This window comes from Paramisgurnus dabryanus, chromosome 9, assembly GCF_030506205.2.
Source record: "Paramisgurnus dabryanus chromosome 9, PD_genome_1.1, whole genome shotgun sequence".
In the NCBI taxonomy this organism is placed as follows: Eukaryota; Metazoa; Chordata; class Actinopteri; order Cypriniformes; family Cobitidae; genus Paramisgurnus; species Paramisgurnus dabryanus.
The window spans coordinates 35,352,452-35,376,594 of record NC_133345.1 but is presented as its reverse complement, the minus strand read 5'-3'; the positions used below and the strand labels follow the sequence as shown (position 1 = coordinate 35,376,594).

The following is a 24,143-nucleotide window of genomic DNA, read 5'->3' as shown; positions in this document are numbered from 1 at the left end:
TTAGTCAGTACCATCTACAATTATAGGAGCGATGTACTCGGAATGACGAATTCCAAAGGAGAAACTGGGAGCTTTGGTTGCTGCGAAAGTGACCTATGGGGAGAGAGACATAGAGAGATTTAGTTTAGTGACAAATTTTAGTTGTGTTTACATATATGCAGTTATCAAAAGTACAGTCAACATATACAGTGTGTATCCCTAGGAATCAAACCCACAACCCACAGTAAAAATTTGAGTAACACTAAAGTGCACATGTGTGAGTTTTTTGTATAACACAGACATTTTCTGGATGGTGGGCTCCAGGTCCTGGTTTTTTGGTGTTGTCTCCAGGCATGAGGTTACGTCCCGTCATACTGAACTGAGGGGCCTTGTGTTTGTATATAGAGGCGTCCACAACTTGGTACGTCCCAGGACCTGGAGTCTAAACAGAGAGACAAAAAAGCATTAAATTTAATTTTTGCACAGTACATTGTAAATCTCTACTTGCATTGCGTTGATATGGCCGCACCTTTCGTAGGTCCTCGTGGAAACTGCCGACAGTGCTACGGCCGCTGAGGGAAATGTTTGGGGCGGCTGATTTATTCACAACTTTTGCCCCTAACACTGGGGGAAGCATGTAAGCGGCCGGTCCTGAGAATAACATAATGAGTCAGCTAGTTTTGGGTATACCTGAAACACTCAATTAGTCTTTCTACTGTATGGAGACGTATGCCGTATACCTGGTGTCTGGTCACTGCGAAACAATTTAGTCCTTGCAGACAGTGAAAAAGCAGGAGGAGAGTGAAAGATTTTCTTTGTTGCGTTTTCAAGAGAGTAACTGCCTGAAAAGGTAAAACAGCTTTGACTTTAGCAACACACTACGACAACATACATATCAGCAGGTGTGTTTTTAGTGTGAAAGACCTGGTCCAGGGGTTTGAAAGGGCTGGATGTCCTTGCGCCGGCCGTACACCGAGTAAGCAGGGGTTCCGTCTCGACCCATCCTGGTGATGTTGGAAGGAACGAGATATCCGGGCCCCGGGGAACAGCTGGACTGGAAGTCATGATGGCGGGCGCCGAAGCTAAACGCTGGGCCTTTCAGCATCCGTGGATCATGGTTATTCATTCCTGTGTAAGGTGTAAAACAAACTTCACATTCATGTTATTTTATAAGTGGATTATAGCAAGTTGGGCGTGTATGTGTGTGTACCTGTTGCTCCTGGGAGAGCATAGGTTGGCCCTGGACTGTTATACATAGCAGCAATGGGTCCCCTTGGCCTGTGGGGCCTCCAAGATCCCACCCATACTTCAGCAGGTGACATGACCTCTGTATAAACAATGGTTTTGAATTATTCAAATTATACCTGTTGCAGATCAAATGCAAAATAATGTAATAATGTAAGCAGTCACTTTAAACCATATCTTTCACGCATTGCAATGTACCACCATGGTTGCTATGGTTACTACAAATTAACTACTGCTACAGTAACCATACAGTAGTGTAATTTACCCATGGTTTTACAATGTTTATCAATATGAAAAAACATGGTTAAGATATTATTATTAGTTTTAAATAATATAATAAAACAAGGTTCATTAGTTAACATTAGTTAATGTATTAACTAACATGAACAAACCATGAGCAACACATTTATTACAGAATTTATTAATAGTTGTTAATGTTAGTTAATAGAAATAAAGCTTTTAATTATTTGTTTATGTTAGTTCACAGTATGTTAATGTTAACAAGATTTTAATAAAGTAGTAATTGTTGAAATTCACATAAACAAAGATTATTAAATGCTGTATATGTGCAGTTCATTATTAGTTAATGTTAACTAATACTAATGTTAACTAATGAACCTTATTGTAAAGTACCAACCATTTTACAAACGGTTACTAGGCTACATTTTTACTATGATAAAACCATGTTTAATTTGAATAAAGGATCTTAGCCTATACATCAAACCATAACTTTTTTGTTAGTGTAGGCAACTAATGTAATTTGCGTTTAACTGTAATTGATTTTAATAAAACATTCAAATGATGTAATTGCATAATTTGTATTTGTGTAAGAAATGCATAAAAAAGTAATACATTGACTTACCGTATGCCAGATATAAACTAACCGAGTTTGATAGACCTTTTTCTTCAGGTGAAGTTTGCATTAGTCGCTTAAAAACGCCTTAATATTAATACCATATCATCTCTTAATACATCCATCGATACATTTTAATATTATACTATTTTGTACAAACAAACATCTGCAGGAGGTCACAAAGTTATTTCACTCGTTTATCCAGTCAGATGCGCCAATATTTCTTTTCAAACAACAATATACAACGTTTTTGCGATTTTGACTAACTGTATAGGAAGAAAACTCGTATATGTCAAGTTAAAATGAATCGCGGGTCGCAGCTGAAGATTGGTTATGATGATTTTTGATTGTTTTCCGTTTCATCGCTATGACGCGTTGCCATGGTGACGCTCATTGATGTCTGTTTGATTGACATTCCTAAGGAGAGAAGTTTACGAGTGACTGCTCAATGCTGTCTGTGTCTTAATGAAACACTCGTGTATATTAATTATTAAACAAATAAAAGTGCTTTCTCTGTGAAAATCATGTTTAAGACATACATGTTAGTTTACAGCTGAAAAACAATAAAAAAAAGTAAATGTTTCTTCACAGCAATGCCGGTAAAATAATAAGATTTAGTTCTCCTGAAAATCATTTGGTCAAAATTTCACATTGGTCCTCTTCCTTTATGGAACTAAAAAAAAAAAAAACATGTAAAAAATATATATTCAAATATCATTTTAAATATATTTCAAAATATACAAAAAATGACCATAAATATAATTTGTACTGAAATATATTTTAAAATATATTTTAAAAATGTTTTAAAGCATTCACATTGCATTGGAAGAAAAACTTTTTATGTTACAAAACTGTAAACATAATATAAGATTAAAATTATATTTTCAACTGCAAATATATACTTAGAATTTTATATTATACTTATACTTTATACATTTTATACAAACTTTTATATTTTGGACAGGAAAATGTATTTTCATGCCATATGGGCCTTTTAATTTTAAAGAGTACCACTGAGTTAACTGATCAGTCAAGCAGTTAATGTTTTTTAATACATATTTCTTTATTAGTTGTCATGCTCTTAGCACTTTGATGCTATTATTTGGATGGTGCTTGTGCAGGTACAGCTCTTTCATTGAAGCTCTGAGGACCTGTAACAAGATGTTGTTTCTCTCGATTTCCTCTGGAAGGCGCTGTCACAAAGTAAAGCATAGAATAGGGTTATTTATTATTCTGTACCTTGAGTGCAATTTCAAAACTTGTGATTAGTTGTGATTCACTTAGTTAGATTTAGTTATGTAAAGTAGCACACACACTTACTCTTGTTAAAGCGCGAATGAGTCTCTGCAGTATAATATGTTCAAACTTTGGACATAGGGCCACAACGTGACCCACACAGAGCAGCAAACAGCAGATAGTGTGTCGCTCGGCCTAGAACAAAAACACACACACATCTAGAGAGAGTTCTGTAATATGAGAAATATATCTTTTCATATCATTTGACATGCACATAATGGCAATATGATACATAATACATGCACACAGGCAGAGGAGTTCAAATGCATACGTAATTTTATGACTGGTTAAACAGCTTTGACTAGTAACTTCTTCTTGTGAATATAAACGTTATATGAGAATTTCACACATTGCATAATTTTGCTTAATTTTGCTTTATGTAAAAGTGACATTTATTCAACTTGGTTGTTGCTGGTGTTTTATAAGGTAGGCTATAAGGTCAAGCCCGACTCTCACTTTGTGCAGTACGGTCAGTGGGTTTTGTGCAGGCCAGGATGAGGTCAGCTGCTCTGTGCCATCTTTATTCAGAATGGGGTCCTGTCATGACAAACTTTTATTAAAATATTAGCTGTTTTGTATACTTGGGATGGAGAAACACATAAAGTGCATCATAAAGCGGCTACTGTCAAATCTGTCTCTGTGATGGGTCTGAAGCTGAAATCGTATATATTTCGTGTTAAAATGAACATACTGTGACTTCTGACCTTTAGTTTATCCAGCCAGCTCCATAACAGTGTGCTCAAAACATTTGGATTCTCCTCCAGGACCAACAATGCCCAGCCGCATTCATTTGAGTTGAGCTCATCCTGGAGAGCAATTAAAAACAGTTTAAAATCTTATTTAATAAAACTATCATATCTTTGATGACTATCTGGCCCTTTGGAAAAAAAAATGTTGAGATATGTAGGCTACAGAACATTTTAGAGTAATAGTAAACTTTTTTTTTGAGTTCTCACACTGAGTTGATTTTTAAACAATATTAAACATTTCATATCTATTCTGGGCTCCTACTGCTTTTTCTTCATTATTCATTCCAAGAAAATTAATTTCAAAGCTGTATATTTTTAATAAAAGTGTAGTTTTCCTATTATGTCAATTAATATGTTGGCTAAATTATGTTTTTGTCAACAAAAGTAACACTTAAACGAACACCTTTAAATCAAAGATCTTGAGAAATATGTGTTTCTTAACGTTTAACGTATGTTGGTTGTAAATAAATAAAAAATGTAATATAGAAATCTAAAATTGAATTCAATTTAATGATAATGTTTCTTCAAGGATTTAAAGGTCTTGGCTAAATCAAGTTTTTATGCTTTACCTGCAAAACTTCTGCCCTTTTTAATTCTCTGTCCGATAGAGGGCGCTGTTGTGCCATTGCCTGAGCGACAGCTTTTGATTGTGACGCTTGCTCTGATGTACCATGGGTTCCCTGAAGCTTTAAGAAAAGGTTAAAAGTTTATGGTTTAATGTAATTTAAAATAAGTAAGATGTATTAAATAAGATATTGTTTAGTTAACTCTTTAGCTACTGAGCTGTGTTAAGCTAATACATGATGGACGTCACGTCATAAACCACTTTGTTCCCATACAGCAAAAAATTTATTTCTCTGGTCAAAAATATGTTTTAAATATATGCTAAATACATTTTGTAGAGAGTAAAGCTTTATTAAACATATTTTTTAATTTGAAAATATTAAAATTATTGAAAATATTGAAAGTTTTAAAATTCATGCATTAAAATATATTTCAAAATTAATTTCAGGGGCAACAAATTAATTTCTGATTTGCAAAAAATATATATTTTTACCTGGCCAAAGTATAAAAGTTTTAAAATGTAAGTATGTATAAAATATAAAATCATAAGTATTCTGCAGATAAAAATATATATAATTTTAACCTTTTCAAACCTGTTATGTTTACATGTTTGTAACATGCAAAGTTCTATTTCCAATGCAACGTGAATATAAATGCTTTAAACGTATTTATTTTAAAATATATTTAAAAATATACAACAAATTGCCAAAAAATACATTTTTGTTAACATATTTTTTAACTATATTTCAGCACATATATTTTGGTCATTTTTGTATATTGTGAAATATATTCAAAATAAATATATTTAAAATTTTATTTGAAAATATATTTTTTTTTGCCGTATGGATTTATATACCTCGATGTTTGAGCTGAACTTTATGAAGACCTGATGTTTCTTGGTTGTACATTTTGTCTTGTTCCCAATGCCTTTACACAGATTAGGAGCTGATTGTGGAATAGGGTTGTGTTTATCATTCAGTCCATTATACTGGTGTGTTATCAGGACATCAGTGTTGGCGTAATGCTCTGAGTTTGTCATTTTCTGATCTCTTGATTGACAGATTTCTCCATTGCAGACTTTTGGGTGTCCATCAGATTGAGCTGAATATTGTTTAAAGTCCTTGCAAACAAAAGAATACGTTCAATGTCATTTTAGACGGTTTATTTTTTTATTTATTCAGTTTTAGTAGTACTAGAAGACAAAAGGACCAAAAAGCTTTATTTCTAGGTTTTACATTGTGTATAATCAAATCATAATCATAGTGTTTGCGATTAACAACTTTCATTGACTCTCACCTCAGTGATGATAATTTTGCTGAGATCTGATTCGCTGTAGCTTCGCTTGTTTAATAGGATTTCCCTTTTCCTTTCCAAGAACCCAAATGGCTCATCCCAGGACTTACAGGAGATCTTTCTGCAGGAATCTCTTCTGTCCCTTAAAGCATTCAGGTTCCTTTTTGAAAGTGTATCCCTCACGGCCTTCCTTAGAGCCAAAATGGCCGCCCTCTGTTCCAATTCTCTCTGGACCTCAGGTGGATTAGGTGACCCTTGGGTTAAAGCGATTAGCATACTGCAGATCACGTGAAGGATCTTGGGTGTGTGGGCAAGGGTTCGAGCCTCTTCCCCGTGCAGCAGAAAAGCCTGACGCAGGAGGTACTGATGAAGACTGAAGGTGGATCCATGACGCATGTTCAAACATGGGAACTGAGTTAACTGAGAACCCACAAGCCGGGCAAAATCAAACACTAAACTGATCTGGCCGCGGGTCTGGATCGAATGGGGACGCTTGATCCGGACATAGTGGACGGCTTCACTCGCGTTGATTCGACAGGTGTAGATCAGATAGCATGCAATCAGAACACCTGTATGGATGTCAGCATGTATGATTTAAATATACACTGCAAAAAAATAGCAGATTTTTTTTTTTGGCAGATTTTTTTTTTGCTTGTTTTATGCACACAATCACTTAAATTTGATATTTTTGGTCTAAAAACTAGACTTATTTTCTTGGGTCGTTTTGCTCATCAAGAAAAAGCATCTTAATTTAATAAGTTTTAGATATTTTTACTGAAAACAAGACAAAAATATTAAGAATTTTTTTTCTTAAAAATCATTTCTGCAGTGTAATACAGACTGAAAGCAATGATGTTGAACTTGCCTGTCCTACCCAAACCAGCATGGCAGTGTACAGCCACTTTCCCTTCCTTCACAGAGAAAGCCAAAACCTTCACAGCATCCAAAATCCCCTCCAGAGACGACACCCCATAATCAGACATCCCAAAATTATAGAAGTAAACTGCTTGAGAGAAAAACATAATTAGATAATAGATAATTTTATTTAAATATTTATTTAAATATTATTTTCATTTTAGAAGGAAAACAATTGGAAAATATAGCTGCAAGCAGCAATCACCGGGTCAAGCCAAAAAGGGCACAGCAGAAAGTAAAGTTGACTTCGGATGAGCAGTTTAAAGTACCTAGGAAAATCTCTTGACTTCAGACAAAACAATATAACAGTTATCAGCAAAAAAGCTGTTCTCATTTAGTGAAATCTCTCCCTCTCTTTCGCCGAGCATTGATAACTAGAACACTGACGTAAAAATGAGTGGTGCTTGCAGTGGCAATACTCAGCTCACAAAATGTTACAGTGGTGTTAATGAGTCAAAAGAGCTCACCCCCGTGTCTCTACGATGTTCTGACGCAGAGATATAGCTCTTGCAAAAACGGTTGATAAGGTATTCTCATTGGTTGCTAGGGAGTGAATTGGCAACCACCAGTGATTATAGTAAAAGCCATGAAAGGAATAATCCATGATGACTCATGGTTTTAGATGTGTTGTTGCAGTAGTTTTAGGCAAAAAATGCCATATTTCTATCTCAAAACCAGTAGGTGGCGCAATGACAAAATTGTGCATGCAACCTCAGGTCATAACTGTGTTACATCTAGCTAGTTTTATGACTATACACTCTAGTTTAGTGAAGAAACAGTTGTATGACCATAGGGTGGCTTGATTTCAAAGGTTTTGTTCAATTATAAGGCCAACTAGTGGTGCAAGCATAAATTTTTTTTGTGTAGCCTCAGACTGTGGTCGTACATCAGCGTATCAAATCTGGTGAAAAAATCTCTTTTCGTTGCGAAGTTATAACCATTTATGTGTAAAAAATGCAAAATTTAAAGGTCATTTTTCGTTTTTTGCATTTTTCGGCCATTTCTGATAAAAATTTTAATATAACGCCAATAGAACTTTTTTTTCAGAAGGTAACGCAGTGTTCTTCCTATGGTGTTTTCGAATCGATCGGAATAACGCTCGCCGAGATATTCGCGCGTGTTTTTTAAGTGCTATTTTGCTGCGCAGGGTTAACCGTATGACGAATCCTGGCATGTTTGGTATCGTTGGACTCGGCGACTACTCAGGACTCCAAAAAATCAAGTCCCGTGAAAATACTTTTATCGCAGTCAAAGTTATAGGCGTATATGTAACCAAGTTACTTTTGCTTATTAACCTTACCCAGTTTTCTTCACAGGTTTCTTAAAGAATTCAAAACAAAAGAATGTTCAAGACTGGTATACAAAGGGTACAAAACAATTTATTAACATCAATGATATTATTACAAGGTTAAAAATTGGCAAACCATACCATTCCCAGGCACACACCGGACCAACCGTAAAGCCCCACTATCACACTAGGCACAGTGTAGTAACCACCTCAATCTCAAAAGCACAGCACACCAGTAGAAACTCTAAATTTCATAGTACATGTGAAATCACACCAACGATACACTTGAGGCTCACTTATGGGCAAGTGCTTCACAATGTCATAATACAGTCTGCCAACCCTCAAAACAAAACAACCCACCCTTCCAAAGAAAAGTAAAACACAATAAACAAACAAATGAACATATACCATAAATCTTGGAGGTACAATATTATTCGTAAAATTGCAATAGGGAAAAAGCGGCAATTTCACCCAGGAGCGCTAAGTTGCTGCAACAAATCACAAACATATTATAAGCACTCATAATATAGCAGCAACTGCACACATTTCATTTAATTCCATTAATATTGTCCTTCCCAAAGTTACAAAATTAGTGTTTCACACTGTATAGTATCCCCATTTACAACATACCACACATCATAAATATATAAAATCTAGAGTTACCCACCACAATACTTTAACACATTTAAACAGGGAAGACACAACCACATAACACCATACATTCCACATTAGTAAACAATCTCACTACATGATTACGTTAATAAATAGCTACCTTGTGCTAAAGATCCCCACTCTCCGTTGCATAAAGTACTGTGGCCTCACTCGGCTACTAGGCGTCCTTTTTAAAGAACAGAGAGGCTGAAACTAAGGAAGATAATGATGTTAAGGTGTGACCTCGATTACGGAGCTTCCTAACTCACACGCAACAGTCAATAAACTGATGCTTACCGTTTCTGTTTGCAGCCGAGAACCACAATCATCATCAGTATGCAGGAAAAGCACCCGCTGCTAAGCTCAACACGTCCCCACGTTCGACTGAGACCACGAGCACCACACTACTCTCGTGATTAGCTCCTCTTGTCCGACTTTAATGTTGTGCTTTACGCAGGAGACAAAGCTTCGGCTTCATTCATAAATAGCTGCTACCTGTTTGCACTTAGTGCACGCTGCATGTATCAATCAAAAACAATTCGTCACCCCCCGCCCTGCTTTATCTACTTCCCAATTCTAAGCCACACCCTCTAGTGCCTTCCCATTATCCTACAGATACTTCATCTGGTCACATCCACCCCAGCTTTAAAAGCTCACCGTCCCGGTGCGGATAGCCCCATTCTAGTTATACCCATGGTCTAAAAGTTACTAACAAGGGGACAGGGGTTGAAAGTCTACCCTCAATTGAATTAGTTTGACCTATGTTGCCAAAGGCATTTCTAGGCAGGTGGAATGGGTTACTATGTTGACCGGCTATAGCCCTTGCGGAGCGTCTTACTACAGTGTCAGAGTTTATGGGGGGACTTTGCTCCGTCTCAAGACTCGTCTGATCCTCTGTCTCATTGCTCACAATTACCGTTGGCCCCGAGGGGCTGGATGGATTTAAACGATGCTCAAAGAGTATATCTCTGTTATTCTCAATGTTAGTCACAGGTTCCATCAACACAATTTCATCCTCAACGTCGCTATCCTCTGCTGACCGCAAACTACTGATTGCAAACTTTTCCAGGTCGCGATGATCTCGTACTCCATGGGGCATTGCAAAGGGGTTCAGGCTTGCCTGTACGTTAGTTGGAATAGCTGGACGCTCAGATCGATAAATGTTCTGGTCTTGTACTCCATGGGGCATTGCTGAGGGGTTCGAGCTTGCCTGTACAGTGGTTGGGATAACTCGGAGCTCAGATCGATGAATGTTCTTTTCCAGCCCTGTCCCTTCCAATGGGCAGATCTTGTATACTCTCCCCTCCTGATCTAAAGCCTCTTGTACTCTGTATATGGTATCATCCCAAAAATCCTGTATCTTGTGGCGGCCCAAGGGGTGACTCCTCCTATGAACCAATGTACCAGGGGCAAGTGGTTTGTTCGCTGACGGTGTGACCTGCTGGTTTCGACGCTCTGCTGAAAGAGTTAGTCGGTCCCGTGCATGTGTGTGAATGACCCTAAGATTGTGCTGATGTTGTATCATCCAATCATGAGGTTGCCCAGGGCCCACCTCCTCCTCAACACTGCCCAACAGAAAATCCACTGGCAAATATGCTTTCTGCCCAAACATTAGTTCGAAGGGCGAATAGCCCGTTGATGCATGCTGAGTGGTATTGTAAGCAAAGAGGATATGGGGGAGGGCTTGGGGCCATTTACGCTTCTGATCTGGGGGCAACGAGCGGAGCAGGTCAAATAATGTCCGATTAAATCTCTCGCACTGCCCATTGCCCTCCGGATGATACGGTGTTGTTCTACTCTTAGCAATATTGTACAACTGACACAGCTGTTTCATAAGATCTCCTTCGAAGCTTCTACCCTGATCACTATGAAGTCGTTTAGGCACTCCATAACGATAGAACCAACCCTCTGTGAGTAGTTTAGCTACTGTGCTAGCCTTCTGGTCACGGGCCGGGTATGCCTGCGTGAACTTTGAGAATACGTCTGTCGCAATCAGGACATGTTCCCGCCCATCCGTTGATTTCTCTAACGTGGTGAAATCGATAGCTACAATTTCCAGAGGTCTCGAAGCAGTCAGATTCCCCGGGAAAGTTCTCACCTGTGGACGGACAGCTTTTGCCACGATGCAACGACCACACTCTTGACAATACTTCTCAATCTCTCGGGACATACCAGGCCAAAAACATCTTTCTCTAATGAGGCGAGTTGTACGTTCTATTCCTTGGTGTCCATGGTCATCGTGAAGGCCTCTCAAGACTTCCTGTCTTAGACACTGCGGTAAGATAATCTGAAATGTCGCTCTACTGTCCCCTGGCAGCCGAATACTACGGTACAACACTCCATCTTGACACCGTATCCGCTGCCAGTGTTTAAGCAGTTTCTGAGCCTCTTGCGGTAATGACACCCGTTCTGATTTTGTTGGAACCGCTCCTTGTTTCCAAAAATGAATAAATGGTCCAATAGCAGAGTCCTCCATCTGTAGGGCTTGCAAATCAGCCTTCTGTCGGATTGGTAAGGCATTTGTTTCTTGGCATAGGGTTTGGGTCTTACCGTCGCTAACCCTTGAGGTGGCTGCAGGGACCTCCAATCCTGGGGCCACAGTATCAATAGAAACAGGGGCTGGCAGCCTAGAGAGTGCATCCACATTTTTATTCGCCGCACCTGGGCGGTATCTGACCTCAAAGTCAAACATTGCCAACTCGGAAGCCCAACGGTGTTCTGTAGCTCCTAACTTCGCGGTCTGCAAATAACTCAATGGATTATTGTCGGTAAAGACAACAAACTTTGCACCTAGAAGATACTCTCTAAACTTGCTAGTTACAGCCCATTTAAGGGCAAGAAGCTCTAGTTTACGGGAGCTATAGTTGGACATATTCCTCTCTGTCGGTCGTAGGCCCCTACTAGCAAATGCGATGGGCTTCCTCTGTCCATCTTGCTCTTGAGCTAAAACAGCCCCAAGTCCAGCATGGCTTGCATCAACTTCCAAGACGAACGGTTTTGTGAAATCAGCATATGCTAATACAGGAGCGCTAATCAGGTGAGCTTTCAGAATCTGAAAACTCTCTTGGCACTCTGCAGTCCAGCTATCTCCCAATGCCTTGACCCGGGACTTAGACTTAAAGCTTGTCTCTATCTGCGCCACCAGTCTATGCAAGGGGGCCGCCATCTTTGCGAAACCCTCCACGAAACGACGGTAATACGATGCAAACCCCAAAAAAGATCTTAATTCCTTGGTAGTGGTTGGCTGTCTCCATTCTGCGACTGCTTTGACCTTGTCCGGGTCGGTGGCCACCCCCGAGGCAGAAACCACATGTCCCAGATATTTTACTTCTCTTTGAAAAAATTGGCATTTCGATGGCTTTAACTTAAGGTGGTTACTATGTAGACGATTAAAGACGAGTTCCAAGCGCTTCAAGTGCTCGTCAAAGGAGGTTGAAAAGATGATTATATCGTCTAAGTACAGTAGAAGTGATTGAAAGCTTTGATCTCCAAAGATCCTCTCCATCAGCCTCTGGAACGTACTCGGTGAGTTACAAAGGCCAAACGGCATACGGTTAAACTCAAAAAGTCCGAATGGTGTACAAAATGCTGTCTTGGCCCTGTCCACTTCTGCCACTGGCACTTGATTGTAACCACTGGCAAGGTCCAAAGTTGAAAACCACTTGGCTCCAGTCAATGCATCCAAGGACTCGTCTATGCGAGGAAGGGGATAAGCGTCCTTCCTTGTCTTTGCGTTCAAGAGCCGATAGTCAACACATAGTCTCAGGTCTCCCCCTTTCTTTTGCACGATCACTATGGGCGATGAATAAGGACTCGAACTAGGTTGCACAATTCCTGTCTCCAACAGTTGCTGGATATGGGCTTTAACTTGATCATACTGGGAAGGGGGCAGTCGGCGATATCTCTGCCTAATGGGAACATTATCGGTAAGATGGATCTGGTGTTCTACCAAAGTGGTACACCCTATATCACCCTCTCCCTGACTAAAAACATTACTGTGGCTTTGTAATAACATTTTTACTTGATGTTCCTGTTCTACAGATAAAGTTGGCCAGGACATGTTAGAAAAATCAACCGGAGGGGTGGCTTTCATCTCTGCTGACTGGACTATGGCGACCTGTTCCCCACTACACCCTTCCACGATATTCACTGAGCACCCTGAAGACATAACCTGAACAATATGGAGCATACCCAAACTGGTGTGCGGTTGCAGCCACACATCTTGTAAACTCACATTAGTAACTGGGATTTCTACTACCCCACTCTTCACTGATAGTAAGGCCCTAGAGATAAGGATGCCCTCTGGCAACTGGTTTCCTTCTGTGGGTGGCTCCAATAACACAGAATGAAGTGAAATGTTAGCAGCACTAGGACAAACTATAGGGATGAGTTTCAAAGACCCAGAAGGAATAAGTACTGCAGAACTCTGAACTCTAGCCTTCCCTAAACACCCTTTACTATGAAGGTTCTCAAGGGACTGGCATGTAGAAAATGCCTGTCGCCAAACCTGGTTAGCTTTATACATAGAAGGGGCCTGGACTAAGGCTGACTGCATGTCAGCAAACAATTCTTTATAAAAGCTTTGAATGATGTTCATGCCTAATAACCCGGGGACTGCCCGCTTCTGTTGCTGAGTAAACGGATCAGTTGGATCACGCACTACTAAAATACCCATGCTAGGGGAGGTTTTACCTAACACGGTCACATCTAGTTCCAGATAACCTGAGTATGGAATTTCATACCCATTAGCGGCTCGTAACTGTAGCCAGCTGCAGGGTTTAAGAGACTCCTCACATGATTGAAAATTTTCCCAAAAACATGTTTCTGTTATTGTAGAGACCATAGAGCCCGTGTCCAGCAAACATGCAATTACTTTTCCCCCCATCGCGACATGAACCACTGGACACTGGCCTATGAGATGGGGCTTACTATCAACAGTTAAGTGACAAGAGCCTACTTGAGCCCCTCCTGGTGTTTGGCTCTCCACACCAGAGGGCGCTAGTTTTCCTGCAACTGCAGAGAAGCGGATGATTCCACTAGCTGATTTTGAGCTACCGCCCTCTGCCCCACCTGGTTTACAACATTATCAGAGTTTGGGTCAATACGGCAGTATCTGGCAATGTGGCCTGCCCTATTACAACGAATACAAATCGGCTTCCCATCCGACTGAAAACGGTAGGGTTTAGACTGGCCCCCTCCACCCCTTGGGTTACCCTGTGGGCGAGATGAATTTAATTGTGACAAAATGGCATCTAATTGGGTCTGCTGGCGCCGAAGGCATTCCTTTAACTCAGTCATTTCGGTATTGACTACAGATATTGCGTTAGAATCTGCCCCCCGACTACACCCCTCGGATACATAAGTATCAAAAGAAAAAGCTCTAGGTCTCATACTCATCCCTTGTTTTCCCTCCTCCCCCCATTTAATGGCTATGCTACGGAGTGAGAGAAAACTCATTTGAGGGTCAAGCGCGAGCCTTCTTTTTAATTCCCTTCTCAACATGTCATCGTTTACGTTCTCAGCAAATTGGTCACGTAACACCAGGTCGTGATTTAAAATTCCACCAGGTGTCTTTTTTATTACCGCATCCATTAACGACTTTAAAGCATGAGAGAAATCACGTAAGGATTCCCCCTCTTTCTGATGCCGCTGGAAAAACGACAACTGTGCAGCCACATAGGATTGAGAGCAACTAAAATTTTCAGTGAGAATTTTAAAAATCTTCTCAGCGGTATCTCTATTTGAAACTTCATGAAACTCAACTTCTGCTTTTGCTCCCCCCTCAAGATGATCATACAGGAACAATACTTGTTCAGCGTTAGACATAGGCCTAACCTCAAGGCATCTACGGGCCTCACTGACCCATTGATCTAAAGTGATTAGGTCAACCGACAGTTTACCCGTAAATTTGGAACATTTACGCTCTCGCGGAACATAAACATAACGTGCAGGAGTCACAGTATACCCCAATGCATTATTAGATACAGACTGTTCTGAATCGGTAGAGGCAGCTGTTATACCAGGCTCACTATTAACAGTGGCAGCATCAATACCTCTATTTCTGTCTTGTCCCTGTGTTTTCAATTGTTCATTTTCCGTCTGCAGCTGTCGAATTTGATCCATCAGCTCCTGTAATTCTGTCATACCTTGTGGGGACGACATTGTCTTGGGTAGTCTTCAACAAACACTTGTTGACAAATCTCCGGCGACGTTCCCTTTGGCAGTGGTAAACTGCCGCTTTTTCCCCCAAAACAACAACCCTGTACCTCCAAGTACAACAACAATCAATTAATACACCCCCAAAAAAAAAGAGAAAGAAAAAAAATAAAAGGAAAGAAAAACCCTATGTAACCAGCCTTAGCACGCGCTGCCGACTACGCCAGATGTAACCAAGTTACTTTTGCTTATTAACCTTACCCAGTTTTCTTCACAGGTTTCTTAAAGAATTCAAAACAAAAGAATGTTCAAGACTGGTATACAAAGGGTACAAAACAATTTATTAACATCAATGATATTATTACAAGGTTAAAAATTGGCAAACCATACCATTCCCAGGCACACACCGGACCAACCGTAAAGCCCCACTATCACACTAGGCACAGTGTAGTAACCACCTCAATCTCAAAAGCACAGCACACCAGTAGAAACTCTAAATTTCATAGTACATGTGAAATCACACCAACGATACACTTGAGGCTCACTTATGGGCAAGTGCTTCACAATGTCATAATACAGTCTGCCAACCCTCAAAACAAAACAACCCACCCTTCCAAAGAAAAGTAAAACACAATAAACAAACAAATGAACATATACCATAAATCTTGGAGGTACAATATTATTCGTAAAATTGCAATAGGGAAAAAGCGGCAATTTCACCCAGGAGCGCTAAGTTGCTGCAACAAATCACAAACATATTATAAGCACTCATAATATAGCAGCAACTGCACACATTTCATTTAATTCCATTAATATTGTCCTTCCCAAAGTTACAAAATTAGTGTTTCACACTGTATAGTATCCCCATTTACAACATACCACACATCATAAATATATAAAATCTAGAGTTACCCACCACAATACTTTAACACATTTAAACAGGGAAGACACAACCACATAACACCATACATTCCACATTAGTAAACAATCTCACTACATGATTACGTTAATAAATAGCTACCTTGTGCTAAAGATCCCCACTCTCCGTTGCATAAAGTACTGTGGCCTCACTCGGCTACTAGGCGTCCTTTTTAAAGAACAGAGAGGCTGAAACTAAGGAAGATAATGATGTTAAGGTGTGACCTCGATTACGGAGCTTCCTAACTCACACGCAACAGTCAATAAACTGATGCTTACCGTTTCTGTTTGCAGCCGAGAACCACAATCATCATCAGTATGCAGGAAAAGCACCCGCTGCTAAGCTCAACACGTCCCCACGTTCGACTGAGACCACGAGCACCACACTACTCTCGTGATTAGCTCCTCTTGTCCGACTTTAATGTTGTGCTTTACGCAGGAGACAAAGCTTCGGCTTCATTCATAAATAGCTGCTACCTGTTTGCACTTAGTGCACGCTGCATGTATCAATCAAAAACAATTCGTCACCCCCCGCCCTGCTTTATCTACTTCCCAATTCTAAGCCACACCCTCTAGTGCCTTCCCATTATCCTACAGATACTTCATCTGGTCACATATAGAACATTCGTCTGGCCACAAGGTGGCGCTGCAACGAAACTGTGCATGCACCCTCAATTCCTGACTGGCATCTCAAGTACCAAGTGTCGTGTCAATAGGCCTAAGTTTGGCGAATATACAGCCTAAACTCTGTTTTTTTGCGCTCTATGTAAAATTCGTTGACGCGCTATACGAGAACGGATTGGTTTATCGAAATTCTTTTAATAAATTTTTGCCTTGAGTGTCTCTAGATGCTGCATACCGATTTTCGTGGCAATCGGGTAAAAACTCTAGGACGAGTTCGCAAAAGTAGGTTTTACGAATAATTCAAAATGGCGGAAAAATTTTCATGACGGAAAATAACGTCATAGGGTCTAATCGAATCGTCTTGAGCCAAGGAATCAGAGGAAACAAGAATTTCGTTTCTAGGACTTACGGATCAGAAGTTATAAGCAAAAACTTAAGTGCAACTTTGGACTGTTGGTGGAGCTAGCGGGTTTGAGATAGAGACTCCAAAATTGCTATGGATATTATTTAGACTGTCCTCTGTCAGTGTGCCAAATTTCATAACTTTCCTACATACGGTTCTATGGGCTGCCATAGACCGCAATGGAACAGGAAGAAGAATAATAGTTAAGAAAAAGAAAAAGAAAACTAACGGATACAATAGGGGTCTTCGCCCATTCTGGGCTTGACCCCTAATTATTCCACCTTAAAATCAAACAAAATATAAAGCACTCACTGGATCTTGGAAATTAGCATCTTAAATTGATTCGGCCAACAAAGCAGTATTTCTGAATGGCCTGAGGTCGGGACTGAGTAGATTTGAGGTGAAAGTATTTAATAAACGTATAATACATGCACAGAGCATATCATTATCTCATTTTTGACGAAGGTGGCATTTAGTGGTTTTTGCATCTGAGTTCCTCATACACTGTAGAAAATGTTGGGTTGTTTTAACCCATGGTTGGGTAATTATTGGACAAAACCAGCATATATAATTCATATAAATAAAGGAATAATAATTAAATTATTAGTTAAAGGTGACTTGAATGTGTGTTTAAGCTCACTTTGGTTATCCATGAATATCTGAGGTGAATATGTGAAGCCGCTGTCAGTCTCCAGAGGAGGGCCACAGTGAGCGTGCTCACCACACAGCTGCATATTAATGATGGATTTAATGTTCAGCCTGTATGTACATACACACATTATCACAGATTAACAAACGGTTATTTGTGCAAATATCTGCAATTCAGAAACCACCTCATTCAGGTTCTTAATAAACTAAACTCACTGTTTGAACTGCTCTATGATGCTGTATCTCTTGATGAGGTATGTAGAAGGTCGTGCCATCGCGATAATGTCATCAGTCACCCTAAATACAAAGTGAAAAATTAACACAAGCAGAATGTTTAGTGAAAAACAGAATGGAAACTTCCCTACACGTTATGTACTGGTTTATGCTTGTTTATTTCTTAAAGATGCAGTGTGTAAATTTCTGCGGCATCTAGTGGTGAGGTTGCGCATTTCAACCAACGGCTCAGTCCCCTGCTCACCCCTCGCTTTTGAAAGGCAAAGAGAAGCTACGTTAGCTGCCACCGGGCAAACATGTCATCGTCGGAGACAACTTAGTAAAAAAAGTTTGTCCGTTAAGGGCTTCTGTAGAAACATGGCGGCACAAAATGGCGACTTCCATGTAAGGGGATCCTCGGTGTATGTAGATAAAAACATCTCATTCTAAGGTAAACATAACGGTTTATTATGAAAGGTCTTTATACACCCCGATCATATAGTTTTGTATAATATTTTGCATTTATGTCAAGAGATCCTACTAAAAATTACACACTGCACCTTTAAAACCATTTCAGCATGTATGGCTATATTCATGGCAGGAACTGGGTATTCCATTAGGAAGGACAATTTGATATCTCCAATTCACCTAACCTGCATATTTTTGTACTGTTGAAGGAAACCGGAGTATGACACAGGGAGAACATGCAAACTCCACATAGAAAGGCTTCCCGAACCCAGCCGAGACTCAAACTAGGGACCTTCACTCTGTGAGGTACCCACTGTGCCACCCCAAAACAACAATGCATAATTGTTTGCCTCACCAGCTGGAGAAAACGCCCTTAATGGCCTGCTGGCGCAAGCTCCAGCATCCTGGACCTTCATACTGACAATCCCTCCCTCCACAGGCCAGAATACAGATGATTTTAGGAGGGACAGCCTTCACTAGACTCTCTCTGGCCTTCGAATATGAAGGCCTGGGCACTGGAACCTGTGGAGTCATTGAGGAGGAGAGGAGCTAACAGCAGATGACTATATCTATATGCACTAATGCCTCAGGTTTTAGTATGTATAGGTGAGATGTAACAAGGGAAAAGGAAAAGATCAGAGAGTTACATTCAAACTGTCAGTCAAAATTTACCACATACATACGCCTTTAGCCAAAATGACACAAGCCACGCTCACACTCATGGTATTCGGCCAAATTGTACCAAAATTTCCCTCCTGAGAATGCAGGGAAAAATCAGGTCCAGGACCTTGATCGGTTTCAATGTTAGGCTCAGAATATTATATAATTTAGATCAAATCTAAAAATCTATGGTTAATGACAGGCCTTTTAAAATAGCGACTTTGAAACAAGCTGCTACTGTTAAAATGCTGGTTTATTTTCAACCCAGAGTTGGGTAAAATGGGACAAACACAGTCTTTGGGTAAATTATCCCAAATGTTTATATTGGACCTCACAATGGGTTACACAACCCAGCATTACAACCCAACGATTTGGGTTGATCCCCTTAACCTAACCATAACCATATTATTACCACTGCTTCAAAAACAAGACTTCGCCTCGGTTTTAAACACACTGGGTGAGTGTTTAAGCTGCTATTTTAATCTAACCAGTGCAACTCAATATTTTACCAACAGAGCTACAGTAACACACGGTAGAGATTTAACTTTTACTAACACGTTCACCTGAAGTTATAATGAATTTATAATAACAAAGCAGTGAAGCTAATATTCAATAGTTCAAATTGCTAACCTCGGTTTTAAGTTTTAGGCTCTGAGCTGCAATTCTTTTTTTGGTTGTTTTATTAAGAATTTTTTCAGACTTACCAATAAAGTCTCATCAAAAAAAAATGGTTCAGGATTATATACATGACAAAGATGTATAGAGAATCAATCCAACATAGCTATGCTGCGTGCAGGCACATGGCTCCTTCAAAGCTGACCCAGCTATTGACTTAATCCTTATTAAGTGTCATAAACACATTAGTGAAGAGACATTGACGAATTATAGTACATCTATTTATATGAAACCTAATGGAACTACTAAGAATTTAGATAAAATGGATAATGTGGTAATGGATAATTTGATAATGTGGATAATTAATTAATGATGCATATTGTGTTTTTCTGTACAGTCTTTATTTATTGTATTGTATTGTATCTGCCTGGCTGTACAATATATTTTTATGTTATCAAATGCTGAAATACTAAGCAATATTATGTGGTTACACTGTTTTTTCACACAACGTTTATGGGAGTTACCATGTGGCTTTTAGCTTATAATACAGTCACAGAGAAACAGTTTGACAGCAGACGAGGAACACAAATCAATCTGCAATCCTCACTGTTACACTGGGACATATCACTAGCCAAAATCCCCTGCCACATAACCAAGCGATGACATGCAGTAGTACATGAATGCATCTGATATTAGATCAGGTGAGATTCACTTTGAGCTGGACCTTATATCTAGACCCCTATAATGAGCAGAATATAATATAATATAATGTTATATTATAATAATAGTAATTATTCATTATACAAGCACTACATGGCTATAAACTGTCAGATATAAAGTAATAAGAATTACTGTTTATATTCGGACAGAATATACGTTTAAAAAACATTACATCACTCTATTACTTGTACAGTAGGAACAGTACACTCTTAAATGAGCAACATATTTATCAGCACTGTTGAAACACATCCAGTGTTTATCAGAACTGAAGAATGAAATGGACCAAACACATTAGAATGATGTGCGTGACATTCCACTGAGGGTCATTCCTGCAATTCAATCATTTTAAAGTCCCTAAAAGTCCCCAGTGTTTAAAATTGTGGTATTAATATTTAAACGTCAGCTGATATAATTTTTGTTTTATCTTAAAAGGGCAAAGAGCTCCTTATACTTTATCTTCCTGAAAGTCAAATTGTATTAATTTTAGATCATTTTATTTAATGAATAGTCATTTTCCCCACAAGCTCAATTTTAAAACTAATTTGCATAGTTAAAAAACTAATTTTTTTGGCCTGATTAAAATGTACATGATAAATGAACTGTCCTAGTTAAATGTAAATGTCCCTTTTATGATTTAACCAACAAAAAAGTATGTTTCATTTCCCAAAAGTCTAGAAGTTATCAAATTGAAGGAATGACCCACCAAAGTTTTTTTCTGAAGAATCAGAAAACAAACAAGTAAACCAACAGCAAACAAGTAAGTCCAGAGAGCTATACTTGACTTGAACCATTGATAAATACATTAAAAGGCACTGGTACTGACATGAGGATCTTTTGTTTACAAGGCAGGCGGTTGGACAACGAAAATAATCCAAAACGGCATACACAAGTTCTTCGGTCCAGTGTCTCTACTAAATTTTTCTTAATTGTAGTGTCAGGGTGTGGCATCTATCCTTGGCAACAGATGTTTATTCCACCAACCCTGCTATTACAATCTTCATTTTTATCATCATCATCATCATCCTCTTCTTCGCTTTCTTTTGATAACATCTGTTAATAGAAAACAAATATTTAAGTCTGTGTAAAGTCATTTCAGAGAATTGTTTCTAAACACATTTAAAATGTTAGAAATGTTTTGATGAAACACGTTACAAAGCCTGTGAAATAGTATACAAAAAAATGTTCGTTCAATTTACTCAATTTTTTAAGGTAAGTAGTTGCAATCAATTTATTTAAGCTATATTAAAAAAATATTAGAAAAAAAACTTTTGTTTAAATGTATAAAATAAATTTATTGTAACCACTTACCTTAAAAATTGAGTAAATTAAATGAATATTTTTTCAGTGATACTGAATTGTGCAGTTACACCATTAAACAGTTGGGTATTAAATTAACCTATACTGGGTTGTTTCAACTTATGGTTAAGTTAACAACAACCTATATATAGTTTGAGGTTATACAAAATAGTGGGGGCGGGGCTAATTTGCATATTCATATCTCAGGTACTTAAAGGGACACTTCACCCATTTGCATGAAGCTTTAGAACCCCAGACATGTTTTTGAATGGTCATGCATAATTTTGACAGGAAAAATACAGATTTCAGTGTTGCACTTCCTTCTTTCAATGATGTAAAAATCATCATTGCATTATTGAAAGAAGGAAGTCCAATATCTTTGTTGAGGGGTTGAGACTACAAACACCCCTTTTCTCGGTCAAATAGGCACCAAATTCTACATTTCACCTACAAATATAACACACTTTCAATAAAGATTAATGTTTCTACGGGTGAAATGCTCCTTTAAAGAGATAAGGGTGTAGAGTTACATTCCAGGTTAACTGTTTTAAATCATGAAGAAATTAAAGGTAAAACTTTTATTTGTGTTATTATGATGCTCAAAGATTAGTTTTAACTCATTAAATTCTTGACTACAGGGAGACTTTAAATACCATTTTACACAAACTTTAAGTAAATATAAAAAATAATAAAGTTTAAAATGTTATAAATCTTATAAAGTATAAAATGAATTATAATAATTGTAAAATATAACACACATAAAACAAAACTCAAATTGTCTTGGTTTTTATGGCAAAAAAAAAAATAATGCAACAAATTGTCATATCAAGAACATGCAGAAAAATTACCTTGGGAATAAGCCTAAAGTGTAAAACATTTGACTTACCATTTCTGCATCTTCAAAACACTCCACCCAGTTTTTAAGAAAAGAAAATCCTCGACACTTCCTCTCTCAGTCTAATAGGGACGGGAGGGAGGATTAGATTTCTTTCAACACTTTTAGTTAGTGTCATTGCACAGAAAATATGTATATTTTTAACTTTAAAAATGTCTGTAAGATATGCACTCATATAAGCCTAAATTAACTTATTTGTTTATTTATTTATTACATACAATATTTTTTTGTAAGTCTTATTAATATCAATAGTTTTAAGTACTATTGCAAAGAAAACTTGGCTAGGCCTATACAAAAGACCAATCTTCTACTAGTAAAATTGAATCTCCCACTAACATCCTTTAATCTAAACATATAATGAATGAAATAAACTGAATCTGTTAATTTAAACTAAATTCACAATTTTCTGTTCGGGGCGAATCTATGGCTAGTCCTGATTGACAGCACGCCCACCCAGTCAGATCAATGGAAATACATTATGCTAAATCAGTTTTAACGTTTAACAATGTTTAATTATCATTTCAAATTTGAATTGGATGGGAATTAAAATCAAGTGTTAAACATTTTGCTTACCAAGTATTTACACTAGCAAACTGTGTTAACAATAAGAAACAGTTCTAAAACCTAAGAAAGGTAAATTCTGACACTCTTGATCTGGAGAAACATTGCACTTTAAATTAAAAAGTGTCAGTGCAAACACAAACAATTCATATTTACCCTAACAATGTAAATATCAAACAATTGATATTATTTACTGTGAAAAAGGGCAAACCCGCTAAGTAAAAGACAATCAAATCTCTTCTAATCTAAACCTCTACTAAAGTGAATTCAATGTTTTGAAAACATCATTACAAAACGCACATAATTTAAATGTGTGGATCCGCATAGATTACAAATGTGCATGCTTACTATCAGAAATAAACAGTTTGTTATATTAACAATATTCATAACAATAACATCTTTTCTAATGAATACTATATTTTTTGTAATAAAGAGCTTACCGTGTTGTGTTGTCTTAGCGTTTAGACCAGAGTATTAGTAGGCAGAAGTCTCAAGACACTCTCTGCTGGTGTTTTATTTCTCTTTGTAAACTTCCTGATTGGCTGACTTGAAGCAACCAATCCTGTCAAGACATGGTTAAATATTTTTACATAAATGAAAGTGAAAAAAGTTTTACTTGTAAATGAATGAATTCCCCTTAGTGTTTGTTTTAGGTACAATGCTTGGTATGATAATAAAGAAACACCATTTGAATAATTCTGAATAAACAGCATTCACATATTTTCCACTGTGAACGTCAATGGTTAGAATTTTTTAAAAGTTATTAAACACAAAAAAACATTATTAGGGGTAATTGTTTAATATTTCAGTCGGCTTATAATTGAACTAATATTACAGAGAAATATTTGCTTCTTTTTGCTTTTATTATAGTTTATTTATTAATGCAAAGATCAAGTTGGTATTGTAAATATATATATTTAATGTATCCTTCTGAGAACCAGGAAAAAAGTTGTAGAAATGGAGTGGTAACAAACACATTGCAAAAAAGAAAAAACACATTTTAATTAGTTTATGACATGTCCACTAAAGTGGACAATGAGACGTTAATGTTCTGAATTACGTCCATCTTGATTCATAGTTTTTGCCATTTGATTCAATTTTCAGATTTATTTAGTTTTTACATTCATTTTTGT

The 24,143-nt window shown here is 38.0% G+C and overlaps 2 protein-coding genes and 1 long non-coding RNA gene across 3 annotated transcripts; all 3 read right to left on the bottom strand.

Annotated features, from left to right (window-relative positions):
* Positions 1 to 2,537, bottom strand: cimap1b (ciliary microtubule associated protein 1B). The gene is made up of 7 exons (XM_065283953.1): positions 2,087 to 2,537; positions 1,190 to 1,306; positions 904 to 1,107; positions 720 to 821; positions 509 to 630; positions 281 to 421; positions 1 to 93 (listed from the first exon to the last, which is right to left on the bottom strand). Exons 1-7 carry the CDS (start codon positions 2,145 to 2,147, stop codon positions 1 to 3), a joined length of 840 nt encoding a protein of 279 aa, XP_065140025.1. The 5' UTR covers positions 2,148 to 2,537.
* A 589-nt stretch (positions 2,538 to 3,126) lies between these two features.
* On the bottom strand, positions 3,127 to 19,301 carry LOC135773250 (protein tyrosine phosphatase domain-containing protein 1). The gene is made up of 11 exons (XM_065282730.1): positions 18,619 to 19,301; positions 17,799 to 17,879; positions 17,575 to 17,693; positions 6,845 to 6,982; positions 5,983 to 6,548; positions 5,543 to 5,806; positions 4,692 to 4,808; positions 4,078 to 4,179; positions 3,830 to 3,910; positions 3,398 to 3,508; positions 3,127 to 3,270 (listed from the first exon to the last, which is right to left on the bottom strand). Exons 1-11 carry the CDS (start codon positions 18,795 to 18,797, stop codon positions 3,151 to 3,153), a joined length of 1,878 nt encoding a protein of 625 aa, XP_065138802.1. The 5' UTR covers positions 18,798 to 19,301; the 3' UTR covers positions 3,127 to 3,150.
* A 645-nt stretch (positions 19,302 to 19,946) lies between these two features.
* On the bottom strand, positions 19,947 to 23,488 carry LOC135773251 (uncharacterized). Its single transcript, XR_010543489.2, has 3 exons — positions 23,451 to 23,488; positions 22,441 to 22,511; positions 19,947 to 21,308 (listed from the first exon to the last, which is right to left on the bottom strand). It is a non-coding gene; the product is annotated as an uncharacterized lncRNA (long non-coding RNA).
* Positions 23,489 to 24,143: the final 655 nt, after the last annotated feature.